The sequence below is a fragment of the Hakea prostrata genome, chromosome 1 (assembly GCF_041222555.1).
Source record: "Hakea prostrata isolate BN-2017 chromosome 1, UWA_Hpros_2, whole genome shotgun sequence".
Classification (NCBI taxonomy): domain Eukaryota; kingdom Viridiplantae; phylum Streptophyta; class Magnoliopsida; order Proteales; family Proteaceae; genus Hakea; species Hakea prostrata.
The window spans coordinates 71,208,197-71,230,283 of NC_142600.1; the positions used below are offsets into that span (position 1 = coordinate 71,208,197).

The 22,087-nt window shown below is 38.7% G+C and overlaps 1 protein-coding gene across 4 annotated transcripts in view; it reads right to left on the bottom strand.

The window, feature by feature from the left end:
- Positions 1-715: 715 nt before the first annotated feature.
- The window catches only part of CNGC1 (cyclic nucleotide gated channel 1), a 31,739-nt gene continuing 10,367 nt past the window's right edge, over positions 716-22,087 (bottom strand). For all 4 annotated transcript variants that reach the window (XM_089142086.1, XM_089142088.1, XM_089142089.1 and 1 more), the window contains exons 3-8: positions 17,499-18,063; positions 12,633-12,845; positions 6,896-7,173; positions 3,924-4,035; positions 1,697-1,933; positions 716-1,597 (exon numbers count right to left, since the gene is read on the bottom strand). In XM_089142086.1, coding sequence (XP_088998212.1) covers positions 905-1,597; positions 1,697-1,933; positions 3,924-4,035; positions 6,896-7,173; positions 12,633-12,845; positions 17,499-18,063 — 2,098 coding nt within the window. In that variant the 3' untranslated portion in view covers positions 716-904. The remainder of the gene's footprint in view (positions 1,598-1,696; positions 1,934-3,923; positions 4,036-6,895; positions 7,174-12,632; positions 12,846-17,498; positions 18,064-22,087) is intronic.

Here is a 22,087-nt window from a genome sequence, read left to right on the forward strand (position 1 = left end):
CATGTAAATGCAAGAAATTTGGTGCAATGACAAAGGAGTTTTGGATCTTCTTCGAGACCCAAAGACTACCTCTTGTTTGTATTATGGTTGTCTTAGGAATGTAAAAGTTTGTATGTTTAAATACCCCACCCACCAAAACTTCTTCACAAACTTAGCAACTAGGGCAGTGGAAGGATCCACTATGGATTTTAACCAACTTTGTAACTGCCTTTTTTAATTTTACCTTTATCTTCTCATTTAAAAAAAAAAAAACCACCAACTGTTAAGAGTTATTTGAAAATTTGTTAAGAGCTCTCTGGCCCAGGTGAAGAATAAAAACTGGCGCATGGTGGACAAACCATAACAAGATCAGAATCCACCAAGTTTGCTGGTTCCGTGAGAGAAACAAACATAAAATGGATCACATTGGTCGAAGTAAATCATCTTAGGTGGAGCATAATCTGATTTCTAATACCTAATTTCAGCTAGGGTTCTGTTTGGGAAATTATAACTCGTTAGTGCCTGACCCTACTGCCAACTGCTACGGATCTACACGAGTTCTTTTCTATCCCTTCTTACAATAAATATAGAAACTTCCAGGTATACAAGTTCACAAGGATGGGAGGACAGAGGCACCAGCAGAATGGATTAACACTGAATGACCTGCAACAAACTTAATATGTCATGAAACTAATGCAAGGCAGATCAAGACAAAACAATTGCAGCAATGAACGAATGAAAAATACAACAGAGGACATTCTTATCACGCATATAAGTTATATACAACACACCAGTATATGGAAACCGTGATGCGTCTATTCAGGCTTTACATGCTCTTTAATTTAACAGGTTAATCAGGCTTTACATACTCTTTTGACACAAAAATATAGCAGGCCAGGTATGGCCAAAGATTATATTGTTCCAGCTAATGAACTTCAGCAGTAAAATCAGGCTCCTCAGGTTTCTGAAGCATTATAGGTGGTAATCTCTCCCTTGCTTTGCGTGCACCACTGCGTCTTATAGCACGTAATGCATTAGCAGCAAACCTTGAAGCATAAATGGTAGCACCAAGGCTTGGAGAGCCCCCTGCCCCACTGGACAATACATCCTGCAACCTATCTTCCTCCTCACGTAAAGAGTCTTCTAGCTTCTTTTTACAGTAGCGGCGCCAAGCTGCTTGTATGAAACAGGCTGCCCATGTCCTCCACTGATGTGAGTAGAACCTGAAAGTGTGTCGGAGCTGCTTGCTGTGAAGCCGCCGGAACTGGGAAGCTACAAACTTCAAGTCCTCTGCCTTGAGAGCAAAGGCTTCGACCTCAGTCAAGGCCTTCACTGTCCTAGTTGAGATTGGGAGGTTTGACGATGGGCGGGGATCCAACGCCCATGTCAGCAACTCTTCTCCACAGAAGTCTCCAGCTTTCAGATAATCAGAGTTAAGGAAGCCAGTCCTTCCACCATTTGTGGTCACAGTCCATAGCTTCCCCCTCATGATGAATATCATGTCATCCACCGGGTCCTCCTCACGCACAATAACACTTTCTTCTGTGTAGAGTGCGGGCTTGAGGCGATCGCACATTGCATCCAATAACTGGTCATCCATTTTTTCAAACATTGGCACCTAAGGACAGATTTTAAGAATCCAAAAAACAATTTGAGTATGAAAATTTTCGGCACCAAAAATTCTGAGCATTTTCACGAGTATATGGAGAATACTCACTCTCATGAGTAGAGCCAAGCAGAGATGGCGTTTTATTTCCCTTCTGAGGTCCTTGGGAAGGTTGCAGACCAGATATTCTTCATCAACACCTCTTGTTTCTTGCCACTTGTACTGTTCATAACGCCTAATACGATCCCTGAGGCTCTCAGGCAGCAAACGGTGGGACATCCACTGCTCTGCATCTCGCCTTTTCAGTCTCATCTCTTCTAACCTAACAGTAGTGGACTGCAGATAAGTCTGTAACAGCATAACAACATCAGTTATAATCTACATAAGGGTGAAATGCAGTGTTATAAGACAATCAAACGTTCTACATCATGAATTATGGCACAAAAGGTGGATAGACTATATATCCAAATGATAAATTTAGGATATCTATGACCTATAAGAACAAACTGATGAGTTTCCAACCATCCAATCTAATTAATCTTTCAAAACAATCCCCCATTCTATCCATAATAATACTGTGGTTGGAAGATATGGATAACCACAACGTAAATGTTATAGACAATGGTATTAACCAAGACATTCAAGACAAGGTCCCTTGGTGTATGCTTTTTGCGGATGATATTATGTTGATAAATGAGACTCAAGTGGGGATTAATACCGAGTTAGAATCATGGAGAGCAGCTTTGGAATCAAGAGACTTTAAATTAGGTAGAACAAAGACATAATATCTAGTTTGTAACTTTAGTCATAATTGGGCAGACAATGAGGTGGTGAAACTTGACGATAAGGAGATTCCTCAGAGTGATTCTTTTAGGTACTTAGGTTCAATCATAAATAAGAGAGGTGATATAGAGGATGATGATTCCAAATAATTAAAATTTGGTGGATGAAGTGGAGAGGCGTGTCTGGGGTCTTGTGTGATCAACATATTCCATTAAAGCTTAAAGGAAAATTCTATAGGACCGTCTTTCAACCAGCTACGAAGTACGATGCAGAGTGTTGGGCTGTTAAAAAGAATCACATAGATAAACTCAGTGCAGTAAAAATAAGGATTCTAAGATGGATGAGTGGCAAAACTAGGAAGGATAAAATAAGGAATGATCAAATTAGAGTTGGTTTGGGAGTTGCTCCCATAAGTGATAAACCTCAGGAAAGTCATTTGGGGGGGCACACGGCCATGTTCAACGGAGACCTATAAATACCCCTGTATAGAAAAGTGAGATAATCCAGATTAAATGAACTAGAAGAGCTAGGGGTAGACCTAAGATAACCTTAAGAGAAGTGGTGAGAAAGGATATGCATAGCTTAGGCCTTATATCTAGCATGGCCTCAAATAGAACTGATTGGAAGGCAAGAATCCATGTAGCTGACCCCATTTAGTTGGAACAAGGCTTATTGTTGTTGTTGTTGTAACCCTAGTATCCACATCTAATACTGTGGTTGGAAGAGCGGATAATGACCACGTAAATGACATATTCAAGGTATAACCTCATATACTATCTCCAAACATGCATAACTTCGGTTATGGATCACTATAACAAACTCATTTGAAGGGACCAACTTTTGGAATGACAAGATTCACCAATGCTAATCACATATGGATGCATGCCAGCCACATCAACTAGTATTTTGGAATCATGATTTCATATTGTTGGTATGCACCAATCAGAATCAGTAATCAATATGCAATAGTTTGGAGATGGATTAAACTCATCTCATGTCCCACTTCTTAATTTTACATTAGAATTTCAGGTTTTATGTTTCTGAACAAAAAGCAAAGGTTTGTCCTCCATAAATCAAAAGACCCATAACAAATTTGCAATTTAATATTATCCACAGGAGCCTGAGGTCAGCCACAAGCATGTTATTTCTATAGTAACAGCTATACCGAATATGGTGTAATTATTACACTTAAAGAGGTCATACTTGTAGCATGCCTATGCATAAAATAGAATTTATGATTCACAGTGCAAATAGGAAACAAGGAAACAACAATTTTACAGTTGTTTAAACTATTGATCGAATCCATTTCAACCTAATGGTTAAACAGAGTCGACCAGGTAGAGAAATTAATTGGTCGACATTCCATAAATGAAAAATATCAGGAATTTGACCTACTGTGAGTTGCACTAAAATTTCCTCCTACTGATTTTCCAACTGATCATAACACATAGGAAACACCAATATATCTTTATTTCAAGTTGCTTAAATATGCAATAGATTTGCTGATTTAAACCAGCTAAATAGTGAAAAGTGAAGAGAATAGTTTAATAATAACCTGCATATTGCCAATGAGAAATGCAAAAAGAACCAGACCGAAGATGGAAATGAAGACCGCAAATATTATTTCCCAAACATAAGTACTTGTTCCCAGGTTTTGACCAAGAGAACTGCAAAATAATACGCAGGATATATCACATTAGCTGAAAATTACTGCTCTAAAATGTGATAGTACAGGAACTAGCATTGACAGCTTTAAAGTAAACCTTGAAAATCTACAATGTGCTATCATCAACTAAATAGTTGCCTATGCCAGTGAAATGAAGCTGATGCAATTTGGATCATTCAATAGGGCCTCAGGATGCTTTATTTTGGTCATAAAAAGATGTAATGGACCTCTTTTACAAGTCCACATTTGGGAGAGGGGCAAGTTTCTCAGTTCTGAATACAGGATTAACATGGATAAAATTGTGAGGGCTCCATGCGCTGTCAAGTAGCTAAGAGTCCTTAGTTAAGTTTTTATGTATCATTTTTAAATGGTAGTTTATGCTGTTTGGAGTCTTCTATAACAAGTATTAGTCCAAGTTAGCTTTTATTAAGAAATTTCAAAGGATAGTTGTTTTCAGAGTCCTACACTCAGTTTATCATGACCTTCATAAATACAGTTATAATCCTATTCCGATTTATGGTTTTCAGTATTGAGATTTTGAGTGTGTGTATGTGCTATGGTACCATGCATACTTATTCTTGCATATAGTTATCAAGGCATCAAGGTGACTGAAGGCAGTGGATGAGCACCAAGGGGCCCAAGTGTTATTGCACCCCAACCCCGCCCACACACCCCCCCCCCCCAAAAAAAAAAAAAATTCCCACAATTAGTATGCTGTAACTTGTATATTATGGATATGCTTCTATCATACATCAAAAACAAATATAAGTTATATCAACTTAAAGAGAATCACTAAGACCATAAACAAAGATAGATATTCACTCACAACCAACAATCAATGTATCATACAACATTGCAAACTGCAAATCAGATTCTTGAAACTCAAAATCAATTAACCCTCAATCAGCATTCAGCAGGAATTAAACAGAAAAGAGACAAATATGAGAAAAGAAAAAAAGGGCTGCAACAATGGGGGTTGAAGGAAGAACATTGAATAAGTGGGTATTAGGTACACACACACACACGAGAGAGAGAGAGAGAGAGAGAGAGCCTATAGTCAGAAAAGCATTCAAAAAGCAATGGTAACGCAACAGCTTAGGCTCCAAGGCAAAGCCCATGCATTGACCAGGACAACAAGGCGCTCACCTTTCATGACTACAGTAAGCAGAGCGACATCCTGGATGTGATGCTAATCAAAATACAATGGTGGGGGCGAAACCAAAACAATGTTAAAAGTAAACAGTTTCACAACCTATATTTGCATTGGGTGAGGATGCATTTTAGAACTTGTGGCCCCACCCACCAAGTGAAGAAAGATTCTATCCTAATGCTACTATAGTTTGGTTTCTATTCCAAGTTTTAAAAGATATATTAATTTTCATTGCAATAGAATCTTATGTAGCTTCCAAAAAAAAAATTTTGATATATGGTAGCTAGATTTTGGTCATAAGCTACTTGCTAGCAAAACTTCCTATTTTTGGTTCAACCCTTGGTCTATATAATGTAATCCCCTTAATGGCCTCCAATTTAGAAAAGTCGTTGAAGTTGCAATTTGCTTGCTTGAGATGTAGGAGGGATTTTCTTCTCAAAGAGGCCCAAGGTTATGAACACCTACCATCTCCAACCCCCTACTTCTATCCTTCTTTCCTGTTCCTCTATTTTCTGCTTTTTATTTAATTCTGATTTTTGTCTTTTCTGCACTGAGTGACTTTGTAAGGTATCAAAGCTGCTAGTGTGAAGATTCTTATCTGGAATATTTCACATATAATATGTGATGTAATTATGTTGGAAGATTGCATCTACCTGCAGCTCCATGGTTCTGAACTCTCTGGACAACCCCATCCATAGGTTTGCTCGAGTTATTAAGTCTCCCATATTCTGTCCAAGGATTCTGTTATATGGTCTCTACAATTCTTGTCCACCTAAGGTGTTCAGTGTTGATTCTTCTCAGCCTAGCACTTCTTGATGCGGTTAGAGTGTCTTAATGGGTCAATTGGGCCTCAAAGAACTTTATTTTAGCCTGCTGTTGCATTCTTATTTATAGGGTTTATTGATGTAATGGGCCTACTATATAAGCCCATTAAGTGGGGTAACATTAATACATGAGATTAGTAGTTAGGAACATCTAAATATTTACTCACTCTTTTATGTGTCTCTCATTTTAATGTTGTAATCTTAACTAGGATTCGTTGCTGATCCTAGTTCGGAGTCCTTGATTTGAGTCCTAATTCGAAATTGAGTCTTTCAAAGTGAGTAAAAGTTCTTTTATGAGTTATCTTAGGAACTTTAGGTCTATATATATGTAGTACATTCCCCATCAATTAGAGATTATTTGAGAAAAGAATATGACGTAAAGCAATGCATACAAGATTGACACCCCCAGTCTGATTTCTTCTTCTCTTCCTCCCAAGAACATATTTAACCCTTAGGAGCTGCGATTCAGGGTTTTCTGTAACAACATTAACTTACGATGTCTCCAGGTGCTGAAATTCTAACATACTGTTTGAACCTTTATTTGACTGGTGGGTGACTTGAGAATTGGGATCCTGCTTGAGGAGTGTCAGCCTAAAACTAGGATCCATCCTAGCTACCCCTCACTAGGCACATTTGGTACATCCAAAGGGTGTTTGTGGTTTATGCACAAGCTGACCGATTAAAACCTATTCCCTTTAATGCAAGTATACTGCAATGTAGCCCGCATTCCAGCAAGCCTCTTATCCAACCAAAAATGCCTGGCAACTACACTAGAAGTAAAAATCTTATTTGGAAAGTTATCCACATGAATTTTCTTATTTTTCATTTTCTTTCAATGGAAAGAAATAAAACTAAGCAAAAGGAAACAAAAAAGATTCTGTACAAACCTCAAATTACGGAGACCCCACCAAAAGCAGTAAAACAACTTCTGTGGGAAATCATTTGATTCCACCACACCAGATGTAAGAGCATCAAGAAATATTCCAAAATCAAAGGGTGGATCCTGATCCGTCAGGCGACAAGTACTATTTAGAAATGACATGTTATTGGCACCATCACCACAGTACAAACGCTTAATGTCACATCCAGTAGTATTCTGACAACCTTTTCGCCAGCATGTATTTTGTCGTTCAATTGAAAACAAGTACCAAAAGGCTCCAAGTACCTGATTGCCATTCAGTTACATAAAAGTCAGAAGGATCTCTGAGAAAGAAAAGTGAATCCTGCTACTTGCAACCATATAAAGCCGAAAGTCAATAAATGAAGATGGAAATTATTTATCCTTCTCCTAATCTAGAAAAAGATCTGATCCTCCCATTGAGATCTCCTTTTAAGTCAACTAAAACAGCCATATAAAGTGGATAATATTATGAAGTAGGTGCAACTCCTTGGATTGCCCAAACCTGATGGGAAATGATGTGAACCGGACCCAGGACCACCCCAAAGAAGGTTGATGTGAACCAGAATTCCGCCCCTGCCTGAACCACTGGAGTGCCCTAGGCCACTCCAAAGTGGCACACCTAGGGCTGGCTGAACCCTCCAAGAGGGGTAGTTTGGTCCATCCTAGCCCTATTTAGTTGCTGATTTTATTTTTCAGAATTTTCTTTTAAGAGTCTTGGTCAGTTAGTGTCTAGTTTGAGTTAAAGATAAGTTTTTGAGTCTTTAGGATTCTTCGTTTTAGATAGACTTTTATCAGTCTTTATTTACAAGAAGAGTTCCTTTAGTATTTAAGTCTTAGGGGGAATCTATTTTGAAGGAGATCCCATTAGATCTTTAAATAATTATTTGGATGGTTGAGATTAATTGTACGGGGGATCCTAATCTATAAAGGGAACCCACTCAGGTTTAGAGTCTTTTAGTAGGTTATAAATAAGCCTATTCTTTTTTTGTAAGTTTCTTAAAGTCTGAATATTTGAACAATTAATTGAGTTGAGGACAGTGGTTCCTGTTAAGGGGCCAAGGATTAAAGTTAAGTTTCTTCTTCAAAGATCGGCAACAACCTGTCTAGCACTCTTCTTCCAGAAATTCCAGCAAGTTTCCAAGTAAGTAAACAAACCCAAGCCCCTTTCTATTCTCTTCCCTACCATCGCAGGCCCTCCCCTCCTCTTTCCCTTCCATAGTAGTAAACCCAGCACCCTCCCCCACCTTCCTCATCCCCTTGCACCCTCCCCTCCCTTCCCTTGTTCTGCGCAGCCCTAAAACCCCCTTCCACTTGCTGCCTCACCTTGGCAGCAGCTCCCCCAGGCCCCCACAACACCCCTAATCCTTTCCCCTAACCCTTAAGACTTCCTCTAGCCCCTCCCTTACCACTCCCCTACCCTACGGCACCTCCCCTCTCCTCTCTAATCCTCTCGGCCTCTCTCTCTCTCTTTCCCCTCATCTTTGCAGCAAACCAAAAAACAGAAAACAGAAAAGAAAAGAAAGAAAGAAGAAAGAAGAAGGAAAAGAAACGAAACGAAAAGAACAAGAAAAAGAAGGAAGAAATAGAAAAGATCCTTTCCCTTTCAAAGATCCAACCCACATCTATCCCAAGAACATCCCTAATACCTCCCCACACCCAACCACAGGCTTCCTAGGAAATTTTGATACACTCCATATTTCTTTCATTCTTTGTAACATCCCATATTTCTATGTTAACCATACTCCTCAACCCATCTAGTTTTGTTAAACACATACCTTAACCAAACCTCCACAATTAGATCCCCATCTTTATTTAAACCTCCCACCTAGATTTGATAATTATATTGCTGGTTTAAGATAGTTCTCCTAGGCAGACCCTTAATTTTAGGGGATCTTTTCAAGAAAACCTAACCCTAAAATTGGGTCTTACATCAGAAGGCCCAGGGGTTTCCAGCAGCATCCTAAAGCCCTGCCAGAAGCCCAGGAAAGTTTGGCCAGCATAGGGGCATTTTGGCCAATTTGGGCACCCATGGTCCAACCCAACTTCACCTAAGTAGAACCGAATTTTATTAGGATTCTAGCCCTAAACTAATTTTGTTATTTGAGATATTCTTTGTCAAGTTATGAAAGAATCCTACCCTAGTTACAAGCCTTACTTAGAGAAGCATTCTTTTAGTTGTAGTCCAAACTCTACGAGGAGATTAGTCCTACTCTTGTCGTGTAATCTAAATCCTCCTAGATTGAGATAAGTGAGAGTCCTTAGTAGAACAAATAGGAGTCATAACTAATGTAGAAGTCCTAGTTTGTTTTGTTTTCCAAATCTTGGAAGGCTACAAATATAGCCCTATGCTTGTCAACAATTTAGCATAGATGATCAATAAAATTTTATTGAAGGAAGAGGTGCTGAGTGGAGCCGAGGGTTTCCAAGGAGACCACCTGCGGCTGGCTTTAAGAATTCTATTTTCTGAAGTTTTTCAATCTCCCTTTATCAACAAGTGGTCACCCATACCCCCTACCCTTAGTATCCTACCCTTCCCCATTCTCTTTCTCCCATCATAGCCTTCTCTTGTCCCCTCGGCTTACCTATTCCCTTCCCCAACCCTACCTTTCCATCACACACTTCTTTTTTTATTTTCTTGAAATTTTCTAATTTTTTTGGATTTCCCTTAAGACCTAAAATTCAAGGTGCAGCAATCTAACCGTTAGATCTGTCCCAAACTTTAGGAACCTTGTCCCCCCAACCCTAGTGACCTTTCCTCTTCAGCCCAATGGGACCAACCAAGCCCTAGTCTAAACTCTAATTCCTTTGCTGCCCTAATTCCCCAATACCCTGGAAACCCTTGCTGCCTTTCACTTAGATCTTTCAAATCCTTCACCTGAAGCCAATCTCCTTTTAGATTCATCATCCCCAACCCCTCCTTTACCTGTGCCTTACCCTAACCCTAGCCAGCTCCTAGAAACCCTAAATTCTAAAAATCCTAATCTTCCTAAACCCTAGACCTGAAGTTTCAATTCTGAATTTAAAAAAGCAGTAAGGTTCAGATTTAAGATTCATCAAACTCTAGCTTCTAAACCATGCCTGACTCCTGTTTACCCTATTCCCAAACCTTAGAACCATTCAAGACAACTCCTCACCATAACCGCAGGGTTGTAAAACCCAAAATTTACAGCCGGTTGTTGAATAGATCCTGAAAACTGACCCTCGATTTGGGGGTTTACATCAAGGATCCATATGAAGATCAACCATGCCCAATTTGGTTTTGGTATAGTAAGATATTTAGCTTATTTATTAGGTTCTTTTTTTTCTAATGAGTTGGGTTATTCTTTTAATTTTCCATTTAGTTTTAATAGGTCAAGCACAAAAGTTTAAATCCAAGATAAAGGAGTCCAAGTTGGTACTTCTTCTTGTCTTAGTTGATGCTTAAGGGTCTTTTATTTTCATTTTTATGTAGTAGTTTGTAACCATGCACCTAGAATGAAAAGTATTTTGATGGTCAATGTTACCAGAATGGTACTAAACAGGTGGCTTGACGTCTTCTCTGTCCTGTAAAGTATCTAACACTGCCTTCTTTCCTCCCCTGGTTCAACTCTGAGATATCCAACTCAGTTTTGTTCTTCTATTCCCCTCCTTACTATTACTAAATTCCCCTCCTCTATTCCTATTTATGCTTTTGTTTCCTGCAACCACCATAGAGTCGACAAATAAAGGGGTTCAACTCCCTCATCCCCTTCCTTTCTCTTTGGTTTATAACCTGCCTGGCATGGGTGACCCTAACAATAGGATCTTGTTCTCTGAACCTACATTATTGAGAGTTCTACTTCAGAATCAGAGCCCATCTCATTTACTGTCACTGTCTGCAATTCCAAGGACATATATTTGGTTCAGTGCTTATAGGTTGAAGTTTCAATGGCCTCAAAAAGGTAGAAAGAAGTGTTGTGAACCTCTATCAACTAGTTCTTGCAACTTCATGGTCTGGAACCATGGCTTAAGCAACTTAGAAAGAAATCCCATTTACTGGTAATGCATATGCACTTCTAATATAACAATAAAAAACTAACTAAAATTTGAACTGAAAAAAATCTAGGCAACTTCTGTGAACTGAAAAAAAAATCTAGGTAACTTCTCAAATAAAGAAAGTAACAAAAACTCCTATGTGATCCATCAACTAAAATAAAATAAATATCACATCCTGAGGAAACAACCAGCCCTTGTCTGACCAAAAAACTGGTTTAGGACCTGTCCCTGATTTGGGCCTCCAAAATAGGCCATCCCTATCCAGCCAGGCAAAGGCAACTGCATCACAAGGGGCATCGACAGAAAAACCAAATAACCTTTCCGTGTACATGTTAAGTAGCTGCACCAGGCCAAGCCAAGAAGCAACCAGGAAAACTCAAAACCTGTATGAATCTCACCGGGATTGGAATTCTCAGCTCAGCCTGGACACAACCACCTGTTGCATGCTGCCAAGTTTTGACTTCATGATTTATTTACAGTTTATCTATTCTAGTCCCACCACTTGATGTTATGTCCATTGATGGATGGATACAGAGACCACTGAGACTTACTCATGTCTATTACCACCATATTTACTCAACCTGGACCCATCTCAATGTCTTCATTACAAAGACCTCAAGAATGTAAAATGGTTTTGTCAATAAGGAGCGAGTATTCGCCATTCTTGACACTTTGTTGCAAGCTCTATTGCGGCCAGCTGATTGGTGTATGTCCGTTCTGCATCTCATTCCTATGGATGGAATGTCCAATCAGACAAGACCACTGCAAATGCTGTCAGTCCAACAATTATATTCTTTTGAACTGTCGGCCGCTACAGATCGCTTTCAGGCTATTGACAAACATACGCACAACGAAAAGACCAAATAAACTTACAACAAAGTGATAATAATGTAGTCATAGTGCAAATTAGGGCCTGTTTTGTTAGTAACTAATTAGACGCTTGAGCCTCGTATTTGGATCTGTAATGGGCCTAATTACAAGGCCCAAAACCGTAGGTTGCTTAAGGGTCTATAAAACTAATACTTTAATTTATTTTCTAGTGTGAGGGCTTCTCATTTAAATTAAACTTTAGGTAGTCTTGGATTCTAATTAGTTTAATGTATGACGGTCTACCATTTTCGATCTCTCTGTTAGGAACAAATTTCGATCTATTTGTAAGGAAGTAACTATTTAAAGTCCTAGAAAATTAATCTTTTTTTTTAATAGGTAGTTTATACATTTAACTCTTTAAGCTCTATAAACACAAGCAACACCCCCCTTCCATATGCATGTGACAGAAAAAAAGAATTGAATTAAGTTTGCCCTAGAAAAGGCTACTTCCTATCCTTTTGTTTCCTCTTTCTCCCGTAAAAGATCCCTCTCTTCCTTATCAGCCTGGTATATTTCTCTCTCCTTCTGGCTGTCACTTATTACTTGCCTTTTTAATATGCCACTTTCTTTCTCTCCTCTTGGCTCTTTCTCTACCCATTTATCACCCTTTCTTCCTCATCTCTTTTCTCTTTCTCCCAGGTCTCCCCTCTATTTCCATCGTAGGCTGCTGGAATTGTACCTACCAGCATACTCTCCGCCCTTGGATCATCAGGTAAACCTCCTAACCTAGGCTCGTTGCATCATTCGTGGCCCTAGTTTTCAAATAGAAACTTAAGCAATGATTAGCTCCATCATATGCTCATCACATAGAAAAAGGTCAGATGGATAAACAAACTTACATGGCTTGCAAGCATGTAAAGGAAAAGATTCAAAGCAGCTCCAGCCCATGCTGTCTCAGTAAGTATGCCTGCAGTTCTCGTCACTTCTTTATAGAGTGGATAGATTCGAAGGATCCTTGGCACATACTGGAACACAACAACAAACTTCAACAAGTTCTTTGTATTCAATGACTTTGAGCCCTTCAACTTTGGTATGACAATCGAAATAACCACCTACAGTGATTAGAGAGTCAACCCTCAATTCCATGGGTAATAGCAGGTTCTATAAAGAACGCATCAGTCGGTGAAAAGTTACAAAAGCATCACAGTTAAAATGAAAAACGCATAAAACTTTTCATAATAGGCAAATCAACCTACAAAAATTTGTGAGTTTACAGATCAAGAAACATGTTATTCTGTTCAATTAAGTCAACAAGCAAATTATTGTACATAAGAGGCAAAAGGTGAACAGTGGGAGAGAACATGCGTATGGTAGCTTGAGAGAAACAGCAAATCAAAGAGAGCAAGAAGGTTAACCGTATTTTTCACATTGCATTTGTACATTATATAGTATATACTCATGCTTGATGCATCAGGTAGGCAGCTGGCACTGTATCATCCAGCCAATCTTTTTGCATGGACCTTAATTTTCTTCGAATATCATGTTCTTTAATAATAATAATCTTATTCATAAGTGTAGGATGAGATTTGCATCTGGGAACATTGGATTTTTGAAAGGTAAGAGTGTGGAGCTAGTAAATGTTATAGAGAGAAGGATTAATGTCGCTTGTATTCAAGGAACATGATGAAAGTCATAAAGCAAAGAAGTTACATGACTTCAAACTACAGTACTTGGCAGATGAGAATGGGAGAGGTGGGGTGGGCATAGACGTTGATGAAGAGCTAAAGAACAAAGTAGCGGATGTTAAAATATTTTGTGACAGGGTCCTATCAATCAACTTGGTGCTCGACAACAAGGTCATCAACACAATTAGCATGTACGTGCCTCAGGAAGGATCAGATGAGTATTAAACTGCAATTCTGGGAACACATGGCCGAATAAGTCCAAGGATTTGGTTAGGGGGAGAAACTCATTATCAGAGATGACCTTAAAAGACATGAGGGCAGTGGCCATAAAGGCTATGTAGAGGAGGATATGGGATGAGGAAGAGGAATGAAGAAGGGATATCAGTTTTTGACTTTGCAATAGCTTTTGACATGCGGATTACAAAAAACCCTTTTAAAAGCAAAAAGAATATTTAGTTACGTACAAGAGTGGGCAAAACACAAAACAAATTGGTTTCTTCCTTAGTAGAGGATCTGACAGACCTTATCATAAGGATTGTAAGCTCATCCCAGAGAGAGGTTAACTGATCAACAAAGACTAGTGCCCTTCGATATGTACCTCAGTACAAACCAACATGAGAAGGAAAAACAGGTCTGCCCTGTGATAAGACAGGGCCTGGCCTCTTACAAGGAATTCTAGAAGAATATTTTAGAGATAAGATAGGCCTCACTGCCAAAGAAGTTCTAAGGATTTCAAAAATTATGCTTCAGCCCAAGAGACTTTCGGTGGCAGGGTGATGAGGTTCAAGGAACCACTAAGATTAGAAGATATAACCTTATGATTTAGCAAAGGACAAACAAGGTAGAGGATAAAGTAGATACAATACAGTAAGAAAAGAAGTTCAAAAGACTGTAGGGAAAGCAAGAACAAAGAAAGCTGATGACCTTTATGAAAAACTTAATGCATGGGAAGAGGAAATTTTGATTTAGTGAAATAACTAAGATAATTGAGTCAGAGTCTCTTCTTTTAGGCTATAAATAGCCTAACATTGTAAGTTATTTCTCAGTTTTTGATGAATAAAGAATATTGAGTCTTGAGTCAAGGTCTCCTGTGTGGGAAGACCTTGGCAGGTGTCAAGAAGTTTTCAAGTATTCTCAATTTCTGCATTCTTCAAAGCATCCAAACATTGATTTCCAGCATTCACTCAAGCAGTCCATCAAGTTTCGAAGCATCAACATCAATCGAATCAGAGACTGTTCTTTTAGGCTATAAACAGCCTAACATTGTAAGTTATTTCTCAGTTTTTTATGGATAAAGAATATTGAGTTTTGAGTCAGGGTCTCCCGTGTGGACCTTGGCGGTTGTCAAGAAGTTTTCAAGTATTCTCAATTTCTGCATTCTTCAAATCATCCAAACATAGATTTCCAGAATTCATTCAAGCAGTACATCAAGTTTTGAAGCATCAACGGCAAGTCCAGCAGCCATCTCAAGTTTCCAGCAAGTATCCAAGTAAGTCCAAGTGCCCCATCCCAGCCCCTCCCTATTCTGTCCGCTGGTCTTCCCCTCCCCTTGCTTGCTGCTGCAACCTTCACAAGCCCCTTCCCCTCTAGTTTTGGCCTTGAAAACCCTCCCTATCCCATCGCAAATACCCCTTCCCTATAGTTTACCTACATCCTTATCACTTTCTGGGTAGCAGCAGCATATCCCATCTCCTTCTTCTTCCCCACGTTTTCAGTCCTAATCCTAATAGGAAAGCCATATTCCCAGCCCCAATTGATCTTATTCTCCCCAAATCAGCCCTATTTCTGGACTTTTAACAAATTCTGCACTTCATCATCTTCACTAAGAAGCTCCAGAAATTTCTGAAAATTTCCAGAATTCCTCAAACTTCAGTTTCAGCCCCTACCCACTTGAGATAGCTTCTGAGACTCAAAATAGAAGTGTTCTTCAGTTCTGCCCTAACTTTACAGCCAACCCTTTCCTTCCCCAAGCCCTAACCCAACTCCTAGTGGACCTAGGACTTGATTTTCTGAGTTTCAATTCCAATCGAATTTAGATCTGGAATTACTTCAGCAGGCCTAGGCAATGTAAAATCCCTTAAAAACCCTTGATCTGTTGCTGTAATAGTCCTGGGCAGCCACCTAATCTAGGGAGTACATCCTAAACCCTAACCCTAGATTGTGGTTTTCATCAATAGATTGCAGTGTTAAAACCCCTCAAAAACCCTCTATCCATTGCTGGAATAGTCCTGGGCAGCCACCTAATCTAAGGAGTACATCCTAAACCTAACCCTAGATCGTGGTTTTCATCATTCAGCCAACTTAAATTATAAAGGCAGAATAGTCCTTTTTCTTATGCTTTATTTCAGTATTAAGAGTCTAAGTCTCTATGCTAGTTAGTTTCTTTTTTCCTAGTATAAATCAGTTTCTATGTCCTAATTTCAGTAGGAATCAAGAAAAGATTTGAATGAATAAAAATAAGCTTCCCTTTGAGCACTTTGTTTGTGTTTACTTAAGCTCTGTCAATTTGTTTGAAGATCCAAGCATTAGGAGTTTTGTTTTATCAATTAGTTTGAAGATCCAAACCCTAGGAAGATTCTATAGACACCTATGACTAGTTGAAGATAAGAGTTCAACCTTCATTTTCCATCTGAGCATTCCATCCTCAAGGCTCCACACAGGTACTTGGCAGCCTACACTCCGTTCCCCTTCTCCTATCACATCTTTTTTCTATTTTTCTTCAAAATTCCATGAATTTTCAGAATTCCCAAGGCATCCAAAATCCAAGGTCACATCTACGCCAAACTAACCATTAGATCTGTCTCATACTATAGGTAAATCATTCCCCCAGCAGTGGTGACCTCACTCCAGTTTGACCCTATTCTGAACATCTGATTCAACACAATAAATATTTTCTTAAATTTTCGTACTTCCTAAATCCACCAAAATAAGAATCTTCATATCTTCTAATTTAACCATCCAAACCCAACCATACTTGGGGGAATCATACCCTGCATTATTACCTACAATCCCTCCTTTCAAACCATTATGACACCTATAGACATCAGTTTCCCATCTCAAAAAATTTAAGAACATATGATTTTTAACCACAAAACCCTAACTAAATCTCCTGAAAAACAAATCTATCCTTATTAGCAAAATCATCCCATCACAGCCCAAATCACAATAACCACCATATTCCACAACCAAAATTAAGAAACCCTTTCTTAGTCCCATTCGAATTGGTTCTCCTAAGTCTTAAAAGATCTTGAAAGAAGTGGCCCTCATAAAATTGAGGTAGCATCAACTGTATTTATTGGTTTCGGATGTTCAATAGAAGAGGGGCTTTCCAAGCATCTGACATATGATAAGCGACTAGGTTTCTATTATGTACACAAAATACAGTAAATAGCACTATATCCCACAAGTAATACATGAGGATTGAGGACCCAACCTGCTGAGTCCTACCTGAGAGATCCAAAAGAAAATTCTAGGTTCTTCATCATTCGCTCAACAGGCCCCTGATGGTTCAGTAGTTGAGTGACTATTATCAGCTTAAGTCAGTCTGTATTTGAAAAATCCCAATTACCCATGCCTCCTTGCTCCACCAGATGAGCATATCCTCAGGTACCAGGTAGAACGTGTGACTCATCAGCACCATTCATTTCTCAGTTCTTTGTTCTTTTTCTTATTTTCCTTGGGGATGGGTGCATGTTAGTTGTGGTCTTGCAAGATTTTAGAAGGCTTTGATTGTTATACATATTGTGCCACCCCAGCAATCTCAGCAAGATCTCTATGACTTGACTCCAATCCAAGGATTTAGTACCCAAAGCTCGGAAATCAAACCAAGAACTTCCAAGTCTTGATCTGATCCTGAGTCACCAAGTTTGGCCACTGAAAAACTTTTATTCATACCTGTTAAAAATGAATCCAGGGATGACCCAGCCAACCCCCAATATGACCAGCTGACCCAATCTCCGTCACAACATAACCACTTAATTAAAAGACCAACATATGTAATAAATTATAAACCAAAATTATAACCAAAACATCCATAAATTTTTCTAGAGAGTTCTGTTGACACCTAAGTGATTCTTGTACCTGTGGAAGTGGAAGAACTGCAAGAATGTCAATTAGGAAGTACGATGACAAGTAGCGGTTTGCTATGGCCAATGGATCTTCAACCAAAACACCTCTTCCAAATACCCGAGAAGAAGGAGCAATAAAACCAGTACGAAATTGAAAGATGATGTGAACCATATAAAAAATATCAGTGAATGACCGAAGAACACTAGCTGTTATCTCCAACCTCCTATCCAGGCCAAGACACTTGTTATTACCATCAACCACTGGAATATAAAAGAACAGCGGATCCAAGGACACTGCAATCACACATGATAAAACAAATATTTTGTTCCATCTTTGCAGAAATGGCCCCTGTGGATCCAGAATTTTCTTCCTAGACCCAGAGTCTTTTACCAATGGATCATTCAGAGAATGGGCCTTGAACAATTTCCTAAGGCTCGTAATCCCTGCAGAAGCCCATTCCAACCCTCTTTGAACCCCTTCTGAAAATGAGCTAAGTGCTGTTCTAATTCCTCCAGAATATTTTGCAGAAAATTGCCTCGTAGAGCTTTGAGATCCCTCTGAACTAAAATCCTTAAACCTGAAAAAACATAGTAAATAATGCAGTCTAAGAAAACAGGTGAAGTAATATATTTTAGTGACTAGAGTACTTAATCATAAAAAACAGGGCTCTGCTTGTGACCGGGTTCACCCTTTTTTTTCTTTCCAAGAAGAAGAATGGTTAATAATCCAGACATGTACTTATTGACAACAGTAGTGCCATCTACCAAATAGGTCTTCAATGAGGTAATGTGTCCTGACTCCTTGGGCACTATCAGTCTTCCATGTGTCAGATGTGCAGAGCCACATGTAATCAGGAATATGCATAAAGCATTCAAAATCAGGCCCTCAGTGTTGACATAATTACATAAAGTGACTACAAACACATCTTCAGGAAGATCATAAAAAAGGGCGAACCCAGTGCCAAAGGCTTCCGCCTTCCACTCAAGCGCAGTCTTTTTTTTTTTTTTTTTTTTTTGGGGGGGGGGGGGGGGAGGGAAGTTTTCCTAAACAGTCTTTCCCCAACAATCTTTGCTGGGAGGCTGTTTCAACGCCTTGACTTCAGGGCTACAACTGTGAGAAGATCATGAAATTCTATTATCAGATATCTAATCTAACAGTCACACATGCTAATATTGTGATTAACTCTTCAATTACTTTTTCTTGTAAGCTGTTTGGAAATGGATAGCATAAGCATGGAAGAGGTAGACAGCTTCCCTTGATACAGGTGGATAAATCTGATGCAGCTGTCAACTAGGTAGACAACAACAAATCAGAAGCCTCAAACCCAACCACCAGTGAATTTCATACATCCAGCTCTACCATAGCGACCTTTTCAGGGTCATATCTAAATAAACCCACAGCTTTAACAGTGAATTACATGCATCCAGCCCTTTGTTTCAGTTTTAAAGCTCTTGTAAACGACCCACGGTTTAGCTGATTAAGTGCTAGTATGAGCTGTTAGTTCATCGAGTCTTATAGCAATACTAGTTCAGTCCTTCCAGGAATCACTTGATTCACTAAGTCCTATATCCGTCAGAATTTCAACAGGAAGCTTACTTAAACCCCACAGCTTAATGGAAGTAATGACAATTCAATTATTCCAGCTTTTATCAGATTTTGCTTATCTCTTTGAGCTTGTACTAATCATGTACAGATAAGGAACCTCCAAGCCAGGAAGACTCCATTAGGGGGTGTTTGGTTCCGCAATTCCTTGGAATCAGATTCCAGGGAATCATGACTCCAATAAAAAAAATCGCTTGGTTGAGTAGTTGAGTCGGAATCCAGATTCTTCAAGATTCACCAAGAATTCACAATTTACACTAAAAAACTGAATCCACTAGAAACCACCTCAAGAGGTGGTTTCCAAAGAGACTCACCTAATTCAACCCCAAATATAAATATGGATGACTCGCGTAGGATCACTATTATCGTGAAAATTTCTCAACGGCTCATCTTCTCAACAGAGCGTGATTTTTCTCTAGGGCTCTTCTTCTCCGTCTCTTTCTTGGCTCATCTTCTCCGTTTTCTCTAGGGCTCATCTTCTTCGCAGAGCGTGAAAATTTTCTCTAGGGTTCATCTTCTCCGCAGAGCAAGTTTCCGTTCAGTTTGGGAACGAGCATAGCAATCGTTCGTTGAGTTCCATCGTTGTTTTCTGAGGTTCGATTTGGCTTCACAAGAGCAGATTGTCATCCCAGTACACCATTGCTGGTTCGTCGAGCTCCATTCTTGTTTTCTGAGCTTCGATTTGGCTTCACACCCATTTCTGCAAAAGATATCCACAAAAAAGGTAACATCTCTACTCGTGTAATCTTAACTGCTTTAAAGCATTCCACAGTTCATCTCGTCTCTCTCCCTAAGGACTTCACCAGGTTCAAGTCCATGCACATGTATGACATCGTTGTCAAGAACCGTAACTGTTTTGAAGTTAGAGACATGTAATAGCTCATCTTCAACATCAAATTGCAACTGGGTTTTAATCTTAACTGCTTTACTCGTGTAATCTTAACTGCTTTAAAGCATTCCACGGTTCATCTCGTCTCTCTCCCTAAGGACTTCACCAGGTTCAAGTCCATGCACGTGTATGACATCGTTGTCAAGAACCGTAACTGTTTTGAAGTTAAAGACATGTAATAGCTCATCTTCAACATCAAATTGCAACTGGGTTTTCTTCTTGATCTTCTTCTTCTGTTTGGATAGTCTATCTAACTAGGTCAGCTAGCTTCTATGGTTTCTTCATGATCTCTTCTTCTCCTTTCTGGGTCTAGACTTGTTCTGTTTGTTTCATGAATTCCTCATATATATATGTGTGGATCAGTTCTGTAAATTCTTGAAGTAGTAGTAGTTCGGCAATGAAATATGGGTTTCTGTTGAATTTCCATGTAAGAATTTACTTTTCATAGTTCCATTATTAGTCATTCTTCTGCTGGTTCCCTGGTTCAAGGTAGATTTTGCATTAGGTGCGTTGGCTTCACAAACTATTTTGTTCTGCATTGGTTCCTGATTTTCTGTTTTCAATTTAATTATGCTAAATTGTATTGGTTGATGCATTGATGTAAAGCCTTAGATGGGCTATGGAGATCGGTGTCAAGAAATTGTAGGTTGAATTCATGCAACAGCCACTGCTTAGGCAATCTCAATTATAAGTTATAATGCAACATGGCCTACTATGACTCAAGAGTTAAAAAGAGATGCAGTGGATCATCCCAAGTTTAGGTTTTATAGTTGTTTGTGCAGAGCTGATTGCTCTGCTTCTTGACTTTTTATGTTGTTGTTGAAGACTTCTCCACATTCCATATTGACTTCTTATGCTTCCTCTGCATATTTTAATAGAATGACCTTGTTTGACTATCTACCTTATTAATGGTAGAAAACAAAGCTACAACTATCTATGCCCTGTACTAGGTGCATATATTTTCTAACTTAGCATATATTTAGAAAAACAGAGCTACACTTAATGGACCATATATATGAAATCATAATTAGATGATAAGATTGTGATAGATATGGAGCTCCAACAACGCTCTCTGTGTTTGTCTCATAGGTCTCATCTTGCCCTCTTTTGCTTTTTCTCTCTGTCCACGTTGTTCTATGTATGCCTAATGGTCTCATCTACCACTTATGCATTCTCAGTAAATATGAAAATGAAATGAAGGATTTAAAATAATATTAAACTTCGATTTGAGAAACATATGCTGAAATAGTTGAAATTTGACTCTAATCAATAGTATATTGCATTGTCTTATCATGTTTTGACTTTGGAAACTTTAGAAGACATGGGTACATATCGCATTGGATCCTGATATGATCTTTTCTGATTGTTAATTGTTAGTGCTTTCCTGTTTGTAAGTTTCTTTCGATCCTTAGAAGACATGGCTGAGGAAGTCGTTCTCAGTAATCAAGGCAAAGTTCTATATATGACCATTAGTAGTAACAAATGTTGGGGGTGAGACTTAAGAGTTTTATATCTAATTTGAAATTCAGGAATCAGACCAATGACTTGTGTTCTGTTACTCACTTCCATGTCCGTTCACACACTTTGATTATGTTTGGAAGATGAGAAAAGGGAAGGGGAAAATCAATCAATTATTCTTTGAGGTACTGTGTTCTGAAAATTTCAAACTGATTCAGTTTGAACCAGATAAAGGCAGGTGTCAACTTAGAGTATAAATTATTGATTTTAATTTAATAAATTATGTTTGTGTTCCTTTGCAACTAACACTGTTTTTTGCTTGAAGTTTGATAAACATGGAAGAACAGGTTTGGGAAATGACCTCTGTTATATACAGAGACATACAAATTCTGACTTACTTGATGAATGAACCTCTAAGCTTAGTATTTTTTCTTAATTGTTGATTAATGAACCTATACTTTTTCTGCTCATCTTCTTTTATTTTAATTGGGATATGCAATTTCAGTTCTTATTTATTGATGGGGGGGAATGGATGGATGGTTTTATTGTCAATGTTGTGGCCAATATGAGTTTATCATTGGTGGATTGGTTGATCTTGATTGAATGGTTTATTAATCTGTATGTTTTGCTATTAATAAGGTATTCAATCTTG